This window comes from Rhinolophus sinicus, linkage group LG01 (genome assembly GCF_036562045.2).
Source record: "Rhinolophus sinicus isolate RSC01 linkage group LG01, ASM3656204v1, whole genome shotgun sequence".
NCBI classification, from domain to species: domain Eukaryota; kingdom Metazoa; phylum Chordata; class Mammalia; order Chiroptera; family Rhinolophidae; genus Rhinolophus; species Rhinolophus sinicus.
The window spans coordinates 7646746-7663480 of record NC_133751.1 but is presented as its reverse complement, the minus strand read 5'-3'; the positions used below and the strand labels follow the sequence as shown (position 1 = coordinate 7663480).

The 16735-nt window shown below is 44.0% G+C and overlaps 1 protein-coding gene across 1 annotated transcript in view; it reads left to right on the top strand.

Annotated features, from left to right (window-relative positions):
* Positions 1–16735, top strand: part of DOP1B (DOP1 leucine zipper like protein B) — a 96958-nt gene that overhangs the window by 53874 nt on the left and 26349 nt on the right. The window contains exons 18-22 of the mRNA XM_074325595.1: positions 724–2353; positions 3328–3439; positions 4074–4262; positions 6406–6528; positions 7954–8088. Coding sequence (XP_074181696.1) covers positions 724–2353; positions 3328–3439; positions 4074–4262; positions 6406–6528; positions 7954–8088 — 2189 coding nt within the window. The remainder of the gene's footprint in view (positions 1–723; positions 2354–3327; positions 3440–4073; positions 4263–6405; positions 6529–7953; positions 8089–16735) is intronic.

The window sequence follows — 16735 nt, the reverse complement described above, 5'->3', positions numbered from 1 at the left end:
CAGCTCAGTTCTGCAGCTTGATTTTGTTTTCTCGTACCTAATATATCCTGCACATGGCTCCGCGTCAGTGCATATAGACCTAGCTTTTTAAAATCTGAACAGTAGTCCATTGCATGTATGTGCTGTGATTTTCTTTTTTCTTTTTTAATTTTAGCTTTTTAATTGGATTGCTTACTGAGAGTCTGAACAAAATCAGGGACTGGACTCTGTTTAGCTCTGAAAGAGAAAGGACACTTGCTTCCCCAATCTGAGTAGCCAGTGGGGTGACAATAGTTGTTCAGATCCCTAGTGCCATGATTTTTTTCAATGTCTTATTGCGGATGTTTTGTTTGCTTCCCAGTTTGTCTTTACACAAGACAGTTCAGTGAATACTCTTTTTAAGCTTTGAAGCCTTGCTGACATTTCTGTAGGATACAGTTCTTCAAAGGAAAATGCTGGGAGAAAATACAATACACATTTTTTTAAATCACCCTCCACCCAATATTTATATTTTCCATGACAGTGTCATATAAATATTTTCCACGACAGTGTAACTAAATTGTCTGATTTTTGAACATTTTAAAGACCTGTTCACTTGTCTACTTATGTCCTGTAATCTAGACCCTGGTGTTACAGTTTCATGGGGGAATTTCTGTCTGGCTTCAAGATGAAGATCACTGTAGAAGTAGGTTATCATAGTTCACCCTTCTGTTCTGAAGTCATTTATCATTTTGTAATTTTCAGAAGACTTGCATCGTTGGTTTAACAGGAAGAAAGCCTCTTTGCGAGAGGTGTATGGAGTGCCTGGGCCTCAGGACGGCAGCCTGGAAGAAGGCACGCCTCTGAGCCAGTTCACCACCGTGGACCGTGAGGCCATGTGGGCCGAGGTGGAGAAGGAACCAGAGAAGGGCCCGCTGGGAGGCGAGCTGCCGGAGGAAGACCTTCCCTACTACGTGGACCTTCTGGACAGGACGGCCTGTGGTGCCACTGAGAGCAGCGAGCACACTGAGTCTGCAGACACGAGCTCTGCCCACACGGACAGCGAGAACACCTCCTCCTTCTCCTCCCCTTCCCACGACCCACAGGAGCTGAGCAATGAAGAGACCTGCTGCGCACCCATCCCCACGGGCGGCAGGGTTTACCCCAGGCGCTCGGCCCTGCTGGCGGCCTTCCGGGCGGAAACCTACAAGCCCAGTGCCAAACTAAGCCTGGCGCGCATGGACTCGGACAAGACCCAGGCTTCGGAGTCCTTCTCCAGTGACGAGGAGGCCGACCTGGAGCTGCAGGCCCTCACCACGTCCAGGCTGCTGAAGCAGCAGCGGGAAAGGCAGGAGACGATCGAGGGCTTGTTCAAGCACATCCTGCTCTACCTGCAGCCTTACGACTCCCGGAGAGTCCTCTACGCCTTCTCAGTGTTAGAGGCCGTGCTCAAAACCAACCCCAAGGAGTTTATCGAGGCCGTGTCCACGACCAGCATGGACACCAGCTCCACCGCACACCTCAACCTCATCTCCAACCTCCTCGCTCGCCACCAGGAGGCCCTCGTTGGCCAGAGTTTCTATGGAAAACTCCAGACCCAGTCTCCCAACGTGTGCCCCCACTCACTGCTGCTCGAGCTGCTCACCTACCTGTGCCTGAGCTTCCTGCGCAGCTATTACCCTTGTTACTCAAAGGTCTCCCACCGGGACGTCCTGGGCAACCGGGACGTGCAGGTCAAGAGTGTGGAGGTTTTGATTAGAATAATGACGCAGCTCGTCTCAGTGGCCAAGTCCGCGGGAGGGAAGGACGTGGAGTTCATCCGCAGCTTCCTGCACAGGTGCAAAGTTCAGGAGTTCATCCTGCTGTCGCTGTCAGCGTCCATGCACACGAGCCAGAAACGCTACGGCCTGGCCACCCCGGAGCGAGGCCGGGCCCCACGAGAGGACAGCCTCTTCGAGGAGAGTCTCATCCACCTGGGCCAGGACCAGATCTGGAGCGAGCACCCCCTGCAGATCGAGCTGCTGAAGCTCCTGCAGGTGCTGATCGTGCTGGAGCATCACCTGGGCCAGGCCCAGGAGGAGGCTGAGAACCAGCCGGACCTGTCCCGGGAGTGGCGGAGGGCCCTGGACTTCCAGCAGGCCATCGGCGCCATGCAGTACGTGCAGCCCCACCCGCTCACCTCCCAGGGGCTGCTGGTGTCCGCGGTGGTACGCGGCCTGCAGCCCGCCTACGGCTACGGCATGCACCCGGCCTGGGTGAGCCTGGTCACGCATTCCTTGCCGTACTTCGGAAAGTCCCTGGGCTGGACAGTGACACCCTTCATTGTCCAGATTTGCAAGAACTTGGACGAGCTGGTCAAACAGTATGAAAGCGAGTCTGTGAAGCTCTCTGTCAGGTACGGTGAGCCCTTGCAATGCATTATTATTGCTTTAATGGTAGTTTTTGTAATAAATGGTGCATTTGCCATAGAAGCCAGTTGGAGGATAACTTCTTCCTAATCAGAAGCCTGCTGAGCATTGTCAAGAGGGGTGACACGAAACTCAATGTTCAGATCCTGTCTTTTTAATTCCACACAACTACCCAGGCTAGCTCAGTGTTGCAGGACAAGTCAGTCACACCATTATGTTTGTAAAACAGAAATAAAAACGTGAATTGTGTTGGCGTAGAATTAACCCCTGGTCATTCATAGACCATGAAAGCATTCATGAGACTCTACAAGAACAAGAGAAGGTTTCTTGAAAGTCAGGCAGAGAGGGAGAGTTCTGTTTGGAACTGACAAAAGGAGTTTTGCCAGGGCAGTCTGACAGAGCTGTGGCAGATTTCTGGTTAGCTTGAGTTTTACATTTGTCTAGGGTGCTTGTCAGCTCACAGGGGGGCTGCCATTCCAATTGTCTTCTCCTGGAAACTATCCTGTTCCCATCTACGATGGATGTCAGCTTACAGGGGGTTGCCGCTGCGATTAGGAACGGTTCTGTACCCACCTATGATGGATGCAAGGTGCTTGTCAGTTTGCAGGTGCAGTGCCAAGCAGTGAAGTTTTAAGCCCGTTCCTGCTAACTCACAAGCTCCCCCTGTTAACTCTTTGCCTGTCCTGTCCTGCCAGCTCACAAGCCCTGTTAACTTTACTGGTCTCATCATGAATCACCTTCACAGAAATTTTAAAACATCTGAAAACATTTTCCCAGAGTAACTGCATGTGTATAAAATAGCACACAAAATGCCTGTCGCTGTTATAACAGTATTTCAGTCTGAGAGCCCCAGTTTAGTTAAGATAGTAATATCTCTCTGGTTTCTATGTTTGTATTAAAAACCGTCATGGCCTCGTTCTTACAAAATTCTCAAAACCACTTTCTTGTTTCTCTACCAAAGCATAACCTCCAAGAGAGAAAACATTTCTCCGGACTATCCACTAACTCTGTTGGAGGGTCTGACAACCATTAGTCATTTTTGTCTTTTGGAACAACCCAACCAAAATAAAAAGGTAAATTATTATTTTTTCTGAGTTGGAGGCAATTACATAACATTGTTTTGTCTTCACTGAGTTATGATTGTTTCAAATAAGAAATGTACCTATGTAAGTAATGCAAATGTGTATGTAAACACGTCTGCATGTAAATAATGCAAATGTTATGCAAACATGTATACAAATATGTATGCAAATTATATACGTAGTAATGCAAGTATGGTTTGGTTCTTCTGATACTCCTTTAGTTCTAGCCCATTGTTTGTTCAGTAAAGAGATTTGGGATAAAATGTAAAGCCACTTGCTTGATTTCGGGCTTATCTTCCTTTTCATTCCCACGTGTTCTTTACTTGCTCTCGTGGTGTTTGTGAAGTCTGCCTTGGGAGACAGTTGAGCTGTTATTAATAGTTGCTCTACCCTACCTAAGGTTAAATTTGAGAACGCAGTTAGGTAATGCTTTGGGCGAATGACTGAAAGAGTTTGTAACGTGGAGTGTCAGGCTCACAGACGTCCGTCTCTGAAAGAAACCATGGTTCAGATGCACAGGGCAGTGTGCTGCTTCCACCCCATGTGTGGGACCTGCTGCCGCCCTCACGGAAAGGGAAAAGCTGCCACAGACGCAGCCAGGTCTCATGTGCATTTTCATTTCTAGAGCACTGTTGTAGGTGATCCCACCAATTTAAAAAATGCTAAGAATGCCATTCTGGAAGAGCTGCCTCGAATCGTTAACACCATGGCCCTTCTCTGGAATGTTCTCAGAAAAGAGGAGGCGCAGAAGAGACCCGTGGACCTCCTTGGAGCCACAAAGGGATCCTCTTCCGTTTACTTTAAAACCACCAAGGTGAGCTCTTCCAGTGTTTTATTTCTTTTGTCTTGTATTGTCCCGCCAAAAATTAATAGGTATGGGAATATACACATAAATAATCAAACATAATGTGCTCGATAAAACCCAAGTTAGAAGTAAGTCTGAGGTAGAAATCTCCAGTTTGTGTATTATGAGTCATTTTTCTGTTCATGGAAAAGTAGACTTTTGAGTGGTTTTTAGCCTATTTTATTTCCCCTTTGCCGTTTTTTCTTTTTTTTGTAACTGAAAAGAAAGTCTTTGGAGGTTTGATGTGGGGTACCATAAGTCCTCACCTGTTTCTCTCAAGCTTCTCTATTAAGACATCTCTGTGTTCTGCTCTTAATGGTGCCTTGTACACATGGGCACGTCGGGATGGAATTTGGGGGTGTCTTTGAGTTTTTTTATTAAACCAGGAACGCACAACATAGAACATGTCTGTTCACTCTCCCTCGGGTATAACAGCCTGCTTCAGAAGCATCCAGACATGTGACTCGATCTCTGCTCTACTGTGTGTGGCAGCCTTGTCTCATGTTAGCTGGGCACCCTTTGCCAGGGGTGGTCTTGGGACTTACGCAGGCATCTGGGAGCCTGGGTTGAGCAGAGCGGTTCAGAGCACGTGGAGCCAGATGGCATGGCTCCACTCCCTGCTCAGCAGCTCCCTGAGATCACAGGCAAGTTCATTAACCTCCCTGTGCTGCAGTTTCCTCTGTTGGAAGCATGATACCAGGCAGCATCCAGAACAGTCTCCATTTATGAGCATATTTAGTTCTTACGTATGAGGTAGATACTGTTATTCTCCAATTACAGCTGAGGACACTGGGGCACAGACAGTGAGTGCTTTGCCCTTGATTGCACACCTGATAAGCGGCGACAGTGGGAGTAGACCCAGGGTGCTTTTAGGTACTGTGATACACAGGCCTCTGGAATATTCTGTCTGTTCCAGGACTACCCTCCAAGGGAAATCTGTATCTCAAGTTACAGCAGAAACTTGCTTAAAGCCCAGATCTTCTTTAAAAAAAGGTTAAGAAATCCCTTTGGCACATAACCTCTCTGAGCCTCGGTTTTCTCATCTGTAAAATGGGTCTGTTATTAGTATTCTATCTCACAGGCTGATGGATTCATTTTGATGATGGCCAACATTTGTTGAGCACTTAACTTTAAGCCCTCCCTAAAGGACCAAGGCCTTGGACGGGTACCCCAAATCCATGGTGGAATAGCGCAGACATCTCCATCCCGTGCTCAGTCATATTCAACGTGTTACTAAACATAGGCAGTGGGGACATAGTAAGCATTCAGTAAATTCATGCATTTGACAAACATCTGCATGCCTGCTGCTGTGTCCCCAGCCCCGTTTACAGGCAGGATAGAGGAAGTCCCTGCCCTCATGACAGACATAGACATTAACCAGCAATTTAAAAATGATGATGATAATGCTACAGAGAAATGCCCAAGAACCTTCCCTGGTCTGGGGTCAGGCTGGCCTTCCTGAGGCAGAGCGGCTGCACTTAGAGCCCAGCTTGGGAGGATTTGACTGGGGGAGGGGTGCTAGAGGCTCAGAGACCCACGGGGTTTGCAGAGGAAGGAGCATGGCCATTCCAGGGACTTAGGAAAATCCATGAGTAGTGACAGGGAGGGTGGTGAGTGATCCAGGCCAGGTTTCGGGTTTACTTAAAATAGATTAAACAATAAAATTAGTTAAATGGTACTTATTTCTGGAAATTGAAGAGCATCTGTCTAATGAGGGTGAGCCTTTCCTGGGCCCATTGAGACAAGCTGAGGCTGGGGGTCTTGGGATGGGAATGGTGCTGGCTCTGCTGTGTGGTCTCCCCGCTCTCACTGTAAAGTGTGGGTGGCTTCCTTCCCCCCTGCCCTGCTCACGGCTGCCAGGATGGTGGTCCTTATTAGTTAGAGTCTTCCTACTCAGCTCTGCCAGCCGTGTGTCCACCGGTCTGCCCACCATGCATCTCACACATCCATGTCCACGTCCTCTGGGGGGGAGCCCCAACCCCCAATCCCGGTGTGTTGGGACCACTGACAGGTCCCAGGCCTGCTCCCAGTGCTTACAGACGGTGGTGGTGAAGTATCAAGTGCACGAGAGCCCTGACACTACTCTGCCATAACTTTTCCCCCTATTTTTTAGACTATACGACAAAAAATTTTAGACTTCTTGAACCCCTTGACGGCCCATCTCGGAGTTCAGTTAACAGCCGCTGTTGCAGCCGTGTGGGGCAGAAAAAAAGTTAAACGTCACAGTAAGATGAAGGTAAAGTTAAAAAATTAAGGCAGTTGCTAAACTTCCTCTACAAAAATGCCAGAAAGTCGTGTGTAATCAAAGGTGAGGTCGGAGGCCGACGTGGGAAAGTATTCAAGCAGTTTTAAGTGCAAGAGATCATACAGCTGAATCTTGTTGCAGCTGGATTTGTGTGTTGGGTGGGTGGGGAGTGGAGCCCACCCACCTCTACTTCTGTTTTCTGATCTCTCTATAGTGAATAGATAGTATTTCTATTTCACCTCTTAAAGCTAATGTCTAATAGCACCCATCCAAGAATGTATGTAATGTATACATCGACAGCAGTCCGCAGCGAGCCTACCCCAGCTTAAGGAATGACCCTAAAGTAGGTTCATTGTCCTACCTGTGAGGACGCCTGCCGGCCCTTCCCTGGCTGTAGTACCATCTTACAGCTTTTTAAAAGAACTTTTTTTTAAAGACTTCATGTTTTTAGGGCAACTTTAGGTTCACAGCCTAAAAGTTCAAATCAGAGGAAGGTGCAGACAGTTCCCATACACCTGTCATGGCATGCCCTCCCCCACTGTTCACACCCCCCCCATGACACGTCATTATTGCCCAAAGTCCATAGTTAATGTTGCGCTTCTTTCATTTATAAAAACTATGCTTGTCCGCGATGGTAAAGGAAATGTAAACGATCACATTCTTAGGCCCCAACTTGAGTTTGCGCTTCGTGCATTCTTTATCCACTGGCTGGTCTATCACGAGGTCCTCCGGGGCTTGGTTTTCCTATTTTTGCAAAACCAGCATCCCTCTTCCTTTGTTCCAGCTCTTGACCATCTAGGTTCCTACCTTGAACCTCCCTCAGAGGGTCTTTCCCACCCCCTGGACACTATCTCAGTGCCCAACATGGGCTCCTAGTCCCTGGAGGTGTGAGTGGCTGGTGACCCCAGCCACCCTGCGTAACCTGTGGGGTCCTTCCCTGGTGATAAACCTGAGAGTTCCAAGTTCATATGACCATGTGATGCAGACTTGTATCAACGTTTGCCTCTCACACCAGGGCTTCCTGTTAAGGCCAGCTGGTGTGAACCTGATTTACCTGTTTTACTTACTGTCCTCATACCTTTGGGGCTATCTCTTGATGCCAGCCTGTTTCCTTCAAGTTAAGTATCTATTTCTAAAATGCTTTCTAAGCTTGAACATACCAGTGTTACTGCCCATCGTCAACTGCACCTTTTAGTCCTAATTTGTATCAGCCGATTACGTTGTTGTGATTAAATGCTTAACTCACTCGATTTCCACCAATAGAGCCCTTTACCCAGTTTACATTTAAATATTCATTGAAAGGACTAAAACAAATCTCTTTCTCCAGGGGCCACTATTCTAGAATACTTTCTGTGTGTTGTTTTGACTTTTGTTTTCTCTCTGTGGGCTTTAAAGGAATTACTCTTTTCTTGGCAGATTGTCCCGGTGGCAAGTGCGTCCCAGCTAACCCTCGTGGACCTGGTTTGTGCACTCAGTGCCCTGCAGGTGGATACAGTGCTGCAGCTGGTGAAGGAGGTGGTGAAGAGGCCGCCACAGCTCCGAGGCGACGAGGTCAGAGCCAGGGCAAACTCCAGATATGGACGCATGCCGTTCTCGTAACTCCACGTCTTATAAATTGTGTTTGGGAGGGAAATAGAGGTCGCAAGAGCAAGTAGGAATTTGCGGATGAAAAACGGAGGTGTTGTCACGGGGCTTTGGGGAGATGGCGTGAAATGTGTTCCACAGGTTTCGGTGCCCCTGGTTAAGGTGAGGACCGCCTGCGGTCAGGAATCACCCTTCATCCTTGGATCCCTGCGGCACAGCGCCCTGGCCGGTCCTGAGTTCTAATCAAGGACCTGCTGCACACCAAATGGAATAAAACCTCTAGAGAGGGGAACTGGCACTTTCCCCAGGGAACTTGGCAGCCTGGAACTCGGCAAAGATAGGCAATGCCAGACACTAGTTAAAAGTGGTCAAGACTGATTTTATTCAGTAACGACTGCGGTGGGGCAGAGAGCCAAGCTCGGTTCTGATTTGTGCAGACATCACCAGGTATTTTCACCAGAATGAGGGGGAGGCGAGGGATCACGAGCAGGGGCTCCAGCAAAGTCAGGGAAGTAGAAAATTACAAAACCCCGGCAGTGGGTGGTCACTGATTACACCCTCAGGGTTTGCTCGCAGTGCTTAGGGAAGGTAAGCGCCGACACTCCCGGGACTGGGAGACCGGGACCCTGTCTTTCCTGATGATGATATTTCCAAGAGAAGGTCCTTGAGAAAGACATTCATGGGTTTTAGGGGATGCATATACATCTCAAAGGGACAGAGGGAGGATTGATAACTTACACTTTTCTTAATAAATGCTCTAAGAAAGGGAGGTCAGGAGCCTCGCAGATATTGGCTAAACAAATGGCAGATTGTTTGAAAGCCTAGAGCTTTCTCAGGCAGGCGTTTCAAGGGCTGGGTCATCATCTAGAGACACAGCCCTGAGCTGCTAGAAACCATGCTGGCATTTGTTCAAGCCCCTTACTGTTGGAGGGTGGACGGAATGTTTGTGCTGAAAGAGTCAAGCCGTACAGGCCAAGGTTCCGACCTGGAAGAGGCCTTGGAGGAGCCTGACTAGAGTTCGGTCAAGGAGAGCTGCTTTGTCAAAGCACAAGTTAAAATTTTGCATAATTTTTATAAAAGTAGAAAATACATGTCAGAGGACATAACAACATTCTGAGAAAGAAGAGATTTCATCTGGCCTCAGTAAAAGCAGTGATTTGAAGGCCGATGTGATTGAACCATGAAGCTGCTGTAGTTTTCCTGCTTACTTTCTCCGTAGCAGTCGGGCGGGTCTATGATGCACGGAGGCCTTTTTCAGTTGTGCACAATGGTTTTGAGGCGGAACAGACTTAGTGGTTTAACGTTTTTAATACCCTTAGCGGTTTCTGTTTTTACCAAAAAAGACCTCTTCATGGACATTGTAGGAGCTGTTTTGTTCTTAATTAATTTGGTAGAAACTAGGGATTTATTTCAATCTTGAAATAATTGCCTTCTATCAAGTGATTTAAAATTATACAGTTAGGAAACATTTAAGAATAATTCTCTAAATAAAAATTAGCGGAATGGACAAAGTGATTATTAAAAATATGTATATAGTGTTACTCAAACAGGTTTTTGTACACCAGTGTTCACAATGGCATTATTCAAAATGGTAAAAGATAGAAACCACCCATCAATAGATGAATGGATGAACAAGATATTGTACATAAATGCAGTGAGTGAGCTATTGGCCTTAAAAAGGAAGGAGCTCCTGACACATGGATGAACCTTGTAAACATTATGCTAAAATACGACAGTCACAAAGGGACAAATATCACCCGATTTCACTTATGTATAAGAAGTCCCTAGAGTAGTGAGATTCATAGAACAGAAAGCAGAATGGTGGTTGTCGGGCTGGCGGAGGAGTTAGTGTCTACTGGGGACAGAGTTTCCGTTTGGGAAGATGAAAAAGTCCTGCACATGGATGGTTGCCCAAAAATGTGAATACACTGAATGCCACTGAACTGTACACTTAAAAATGGTTAAGATACTACATTTAATGTATATTTACCACAATAAGAATCTTTATAACCAAGATATCCCACTCAGAATGGTGAACAAAAGCTGAACCTTGGAATCAGAAATGTTTCAGCCATTTTTCACCCCATAGTGAGAAAACTGACGGGGAATATTTTAGCAATTTATTTTTACTTAAATTTATTGGTGTGACAATGGTTAGTAAAATTACATAGGTTTCAAGTGTATATTTTTATAACACATCATCTATATATCACATTGTGTGCTCACCACCCAGAGTCAGTTCTCCTTCCATCACCATATATTAGACCCCCTTTACCCTCATCTACCAACCCCCTCCTCCCTTACCCTCTGGTAACCACTAAATTGTTGTCTGTGTCTATGAGCGTTTGTTTCTTTGTTTGTCTTGTTCCTTTGTTGCTTTCAGTTTTATATTCTACATATGAGTGAAATCATATGGTTCTCGACTTTTTGTGTCTGACTTACTTCACTTACCATAATAATCTCAAGACCCATCCATGTTGTCACCAATGGGAGTATTTCATCTTTTCTTATTGCCGAGTAGTATTTTATTGTGTATATATACCACATCTCCTTCATCCATTCGTCTATCAAAAGACACTTTGGTTGTTTCCATGTCTTGGCCACTGTAAATAATGCTGCAGTGAACATCAGGGTACATATATCTTTACAGATAAATGTTTTCAGATTTTTTGTGTAGATACCCAGGAGAGAGAGAGCTAGGTTATATGGTAATTCTATTCTTAATTTTTTGAGGAGCCTCCATACTGTTTTCCATAATGGCTGTGCTACATTCCCACCGGTAGTATATGAGAGTTCTTTTTTCTCCTCAGCCTCTCCAACAATTGTTATTATTTGTCTTGTTGATGATAGCCATTATTACAGGTGTGAGGGGATGATATCTCATTGTGGTTTTGATTTGTATTTCCCTAGTAGCTGGTGACGTTGAGCATTTTTTTAAAAGATTTTTTTTTTTTTTAGTGGGGAAGGGGAACAGGACTTTATTGGGGAACAGTGTGTACTTCCAGGCCTTTTTTTCCAAGTCAAATTGTTGTCCTTTCAGTCTTAGTTGTGGAGGGTGCCGTTCAGATCCAGGTCCAGTTGCCGTTTCTAGTTGCAGGGGGCACAGCCCACCATCCCTTGCAGGAGTCGAACCGGCAACCTTGTGGTTGAGAGGATGCATTCCAACCAACTGAGCCATCCGGGAGCTCAGCGGCAGCTCAGCTCAAGGTGCCGTGTTCAATTTTAGTTGCAGGGGGCAGAGCCCACTATCCCTTGCTGGACTCGAGGAGTTGAACCTGCAGCCTTGTGGTTGAGAGCCCACTGGCCCATGTGGGAATCGAACCAGCAGCCTTCGGAGTTAGGAGCATGTAGCTCTAACAGCATGAGCCACCAGGCCGGCCCCAAGCATTTTTTCATATATCTGTTTGGCCTTTTGTATGTCTTGTTGGAAAAAGTGTCTGTTCAGGTCCTCTGCTCAGTTATTTTGTTTTGTTTGTTTCTTTTAAACCTTTTATTTATTTTAAGTGTGTTTTTCCGGGACCCATCAGCTCCAAGTCAAGTAGTTGTTTCAATCTGGTTGTGGAGAGCACAGCTAACACTGGGCCATGCAGGGATCGAAATGGCAACCCTGGTGTTATGAGCACCACGCACTAACCAACTGAGCTAACCAGCAGCTGCCCTCTCTGCCCATTTTTTAATTGGATTGTTTGTCTTTTTATTGTTGAGTATTACGAGTTTTTTATATATTCTGGATATTAACCTCTTATCAGAAGCATTGTTTGCAAATATCTTCACCCATTCTGTTGGTTGCCTCTTTGTTCTGTTGGTGGTTTCTTTTGCCAATGCTTTTTAGTTTGATATAGTTCCATTCATTTATTTTAGCTTTTAATTCCCTTGCTTTTGAGGTCAAATTTATAAAATCCCCTTTTGAACCCAAGGTCCATAAGTTTAGTACCTATGCTTCTTCTATGCACTTTTTTGTTTCAGGTCTTATGTTTAGGTCTTTGATCCATTTTGAGTTAATTTTGGTACATGGTGACAGAAAGCAGTCTAGTTTCCTTCTTTTGCACGTGGCTTTCCAATTCTGCCAGCACCATTTATTGAAGAGGCTGTCTTTTCCCCATTATATGTTTTTGGCTCCTATGTCAAAAATCATCTGCCCATATTTATGTGGGTTTATTTCTGGGTTCTCAGTTCTATTCCGTTGGTCTGTGTGTCTGTTTTTCTGACAATACCATCCCGTTTTGATTATTGTCGCTTTGTAGTACGTGCTGAAGTCAGAGAGTGTGATACCTCCAGCCTTGTTCTTTTTCTTAGGATTGCTTGGCTATTCAGGGTCTTTTGTGATTCCATATAAATTTGATGATTTTTTGTTATATTTCTTTTTAAAAATGCCATTGGGATTTTGATGGGGATTGCATTATATCTGTATATTGCTTTGGGTAATATGGCCATTTTAACTATATTGATTCTTCCAATCCCTGAACATGAAATGTCTTTCCTTTGTTTTGTGCCTTCTTCAATTTCTTTTAAAAATGTCTTATAGTTTTCAGTGTATAGGCCCTTCACATCCTTTGTTAAGTTTATTCCTAGGTATTTTCTTATTTTTGTTGCAATTACAAAAGGAATTGGTTTTATTTCCTTTTCTGAGATTTCATTGTAAGTATATAGGAATGCAATGGTCTTTTGTACGTTGATTTTGTAGCCAGTAACTTTACTGTATTCGTTGATTGTTTCTAATAGCTTTTTGGTGGAGGCTTTAGGGTTTTCTATGTAAAGAATTATGTCATCTGCAAAAAGTGACAATTTAACTTCTTCATTCCCAATTTGGATGCCTTTTCTTTCTTTCTCTTGCCTGGTTGCTCTGGCTGGGACTTCTCGTATTATGTTGGATAACAGTGGTGATGGGGGCAGCCCTGTTGTATTCCTGAACATAGAACAAAATGCTTCAGTTTTTCACCATTAATGATGATATTAGCTGAGGGTTTGTCATATATGGCCTTTATTAAGTTAAGGTATTTTCCTTCCATACCCATTTTATTAAGTGTTTTAATCATAAATCGATGTTGTATCTTGTCAAATGCTTTTTCTGCATCTATTGATGTAATCATATGATTTTTATCTTTTATTTTGTTTATGTGATGTATCACATTGATCGATTTGCATATGTTGAACCATCCTTGTGCCCCGGGGATGAACCCCACTTCATCGTGATGTATAATCTTTTTAATGTATTGTTGTATTCAATTTGCTAGAATTTTGTTTAGGATTTTTGCATCTGCATTCATCAAAGAGATTGGTCTGTAATTTGTGTGTGTGTTATTCTTACCAGGTTTTGGTATCAGGGTAATGTTGGACTCATAAAATGAGTTAGGGAGTATTGTCTCTTCTTCAGTTTTTTGGAAGAGTTTAAGGAGAACAGGTGTTAGATCCTCTTTGAGTGTTTGGTAGTATTTACTAGTGAAGCCATCTGGTCCTGGACTTTTGCTTTTGGGAAGGTTTTGGATGACTGATTCAATTTCCTTACTGTTGATCAGTCTATTTAGATTTTCCAGTTCTTTGTGATTCAGTCTAGAGAGGCTCTATGTTTCTAAGAACTTGTCCATTTTTTCTAAGTTACTGAATTTGGTGGCATATAGTCCTTCATAGTATTCTTGGATGATCCTTTGTATTTCTGTGGTATCCATGATAATTTCTCCTCTTTCATTTCTGATTTTGTTTATTTGTGTCTTTTTCTTTTTATCTTAGTGAGTCTAGCCAAGGCTTTCTCAATTTTAATAATCTTTTCAAAAAACCAGCTCTTTGTTGCATTAATTTTTTTTATTGTCTTTTTGTTCTCTATTTCATTTAGTTCTGCTCTAATTTTTATTATTTCCTTCCTTCTGCTGACTTGGGGTTTCATTTGTTGTTCTTCTTTCTAATTCTTTAAGGAGAAATATTAGGTTGTTCATTTGGGATTTTTCTTATTTCTTGAGATAGGCCTGTAATGATATAAATTTCCTTATTACTGCTTTTGCTGCATCCCAATTATTTTGATAGGATGTATTTTCAGTCTCATTTGTTTTTGTTTTTTTATCTCTCCTTTTGTTTCTTCTTTGACTCAGTCATTCTTTAATAGCATGGTGTTTAATCTCCACATATTTGTGTTTTTTCCTGCTTTCTTTTTTCAGTTGATATCCAATTTCAAAGCCTTGGGATCAGAGAATATGCTTGGTATGATTTCATTCTTCTTTAATTTGCTGAGGCTAGTTTTATGTTCCAATGTATTGTCTATCCTTGAGAATGTTCCATGTACACTAGAAAAGAATGTATAGTCTGGTGTTCTAGGATGAAGTGTTCTATAAATGTCAATTATGTCCATTTGGTCTAATGTGTCATTTAAGACTGATATTTCCTCACTGATTTTCTGTTTGGATGACCTGCTCATAGGTATCAATGACGTATTTAGTTCCCCTACTATAATTATGTTTTGGTCAACTTCTCCCTTTAGTTCCATTAGTAGTTGCTTTGTATATTTTGGTGCTCCTTGATTGGGGGCATATATATTGGTAATTGTTACGTCTTCTTGTTGTATTGTCCCTGTATCATTATGAAATGTCCATTTTTTTTCTTACTTTTTTTTATTGGGGAATGTTGGGGAACACCGTGTTTCTCCAGGACCCAGCAGCTCCAAGTCGTCCTTCAATCTAGTTGTAGAAGGCGCAGCTCAGCTCCAAGTCCAGTCGCCATTTTCAATCTTAGTTGCAGGGGGCACAGCCCACCATCCCATGCAGGAATTGAACTGGCAACCTTGTTGTTGAGAGCTGGTGGTCTAATCAACTGAGCCATCTGGCCGCCCCGCCCACAGCTTAGGGGTGGGGTGGCTCGTTGTCTTCAATCTAGTTATGGAGGGCGCAGCTCTCGGGCCCATGTGGGAATCGAACTGGCAACCCTGTTGCTAAGAGCTCACTCTCTAACCAACTGAGCCATCAGGAGGCCCAAAATGTCCATCTTTGTCTCTTGTTACCTTGTTTATCCTGAAGTCTGTTTCATCTGATGAAAGTATGGCAACATCCACTTTTCTCTGGATACCATTTGCTTGGAGTGTCTATTTCCACCCTTTAACTTTAAATCTGTATTTGTCCTTGTAGCTGAGCTGTGTCTCTTGGAGGCAGCATATGGATGGGTTTTGATTTTTGATCCAGTCTGCTACTCTGTGCCTTTTTATTGGTGAGTTCAGTCCATTTACATTTAGGGTGATTATTGATATATGAGGATTTCCTATCATTCTGTCTTTGTTTTCTTGTAGCTCAGTGTCTCCATTGTTTCTTTGCCTTTTTGTTGCTGTCTGTTATTCTAGTATGGTAGTATTCTATGATATTTCCCTGTTTCTTCTTTTTTTGTTACATGTCTCAGTACTGGATTTTTTTTTGAGTGGTTACCGTTAAGCTTATGTAAAAGAAAATTTCATGTATACAGTAGTCCTTTTTCTTCAGCATTGTTTTAGCAATGTTTATAGCTCTGCCTGCCTTGGAGGAGAACGCTCCATTTGGGGCTTCTCTTCTGAAAGGGTCTCTTGCACATGACGCAGGGACGCCCTCAACAGAGATGTCCGTGCTGGAAGGCCTGGCCCTACTTGGGCTTCTGACCCATCAGGGTTACTCAGAGACCTGGTCCCCTTCATGCCACGTTTGTTGAAAATCAACCATGTGCAACCATGTGAATAGTGAAACTGTTCTTGCCATTTGTCAGCCTGTCTTCTAGTTGCGAAAAGAAGATAACAAACAGCCTAAAAGTTAACACTGTGAGGCCAGATTATGGAACCGGCTAAGTGCTTAAGGAATCGACATAGAGTGAACATGATGGCTTGTTTGTCGGTGGTCCGAGACCAGACACCCGGGTTGCCCATGAATGTCTGGTGTCATGTTGCCTTTCCCTCTTGTACACAAATATTAAAGTAACTTAACCCTGGAAGAGCAGGGTGGGGGTGGAGGGGCCATCAGATCCTGCGTGGGTTTGCACTGGTGACCAAGCAGGTCTCGGGTGGCATGGACCTTCCACGCTGGCGGTCAGCCCCTAGAAATGGTGTTAAAGCTGCAGAACCACAGGTGGCAGCCTCAGAAGAAGGCTCAGCCACAGCGTTTGCACACGGATGGAGCAGGCACGTTTAGATTTTGTTCCTTCACATTAGTGGAATTTCTGCAAATATCTGCAACTTCTACTCTCAGGCTAAAAAAACAAAACTAGATTTATTTGCCTGACTGTTCAAATAAAAAAACGATGTTTTGTGGTTAATTCAGTTAATTAGCTCAACTTCTATAATTTCTACAAATAGCTATTCACAAGCAAGGAGTAAACCAATTTCTAAGTACTTCTAGCCACTTGAGATTGAGGGACATTGCTTGGGCTGGGTTTGAGGTTATTCCTTGAGCTAAGAATTAGAATTTTTAATTGTCTCTTGTCTGTAATTAGTCACAGGCATTCGTAAGGGTGAACCATTGGTCCCTCACCTTTTTGTTTTGGGAGGTTTGATTATAATGCCAAATTTTCCACGAATACTTATTAAAAGTCTGAAGGGAAAGAAGGTAAACATAAAGGGAATCGCTTTGGAAGTCTGTCAGAAGGGACACTAAGGACTAGGCATCTCATAGGATAC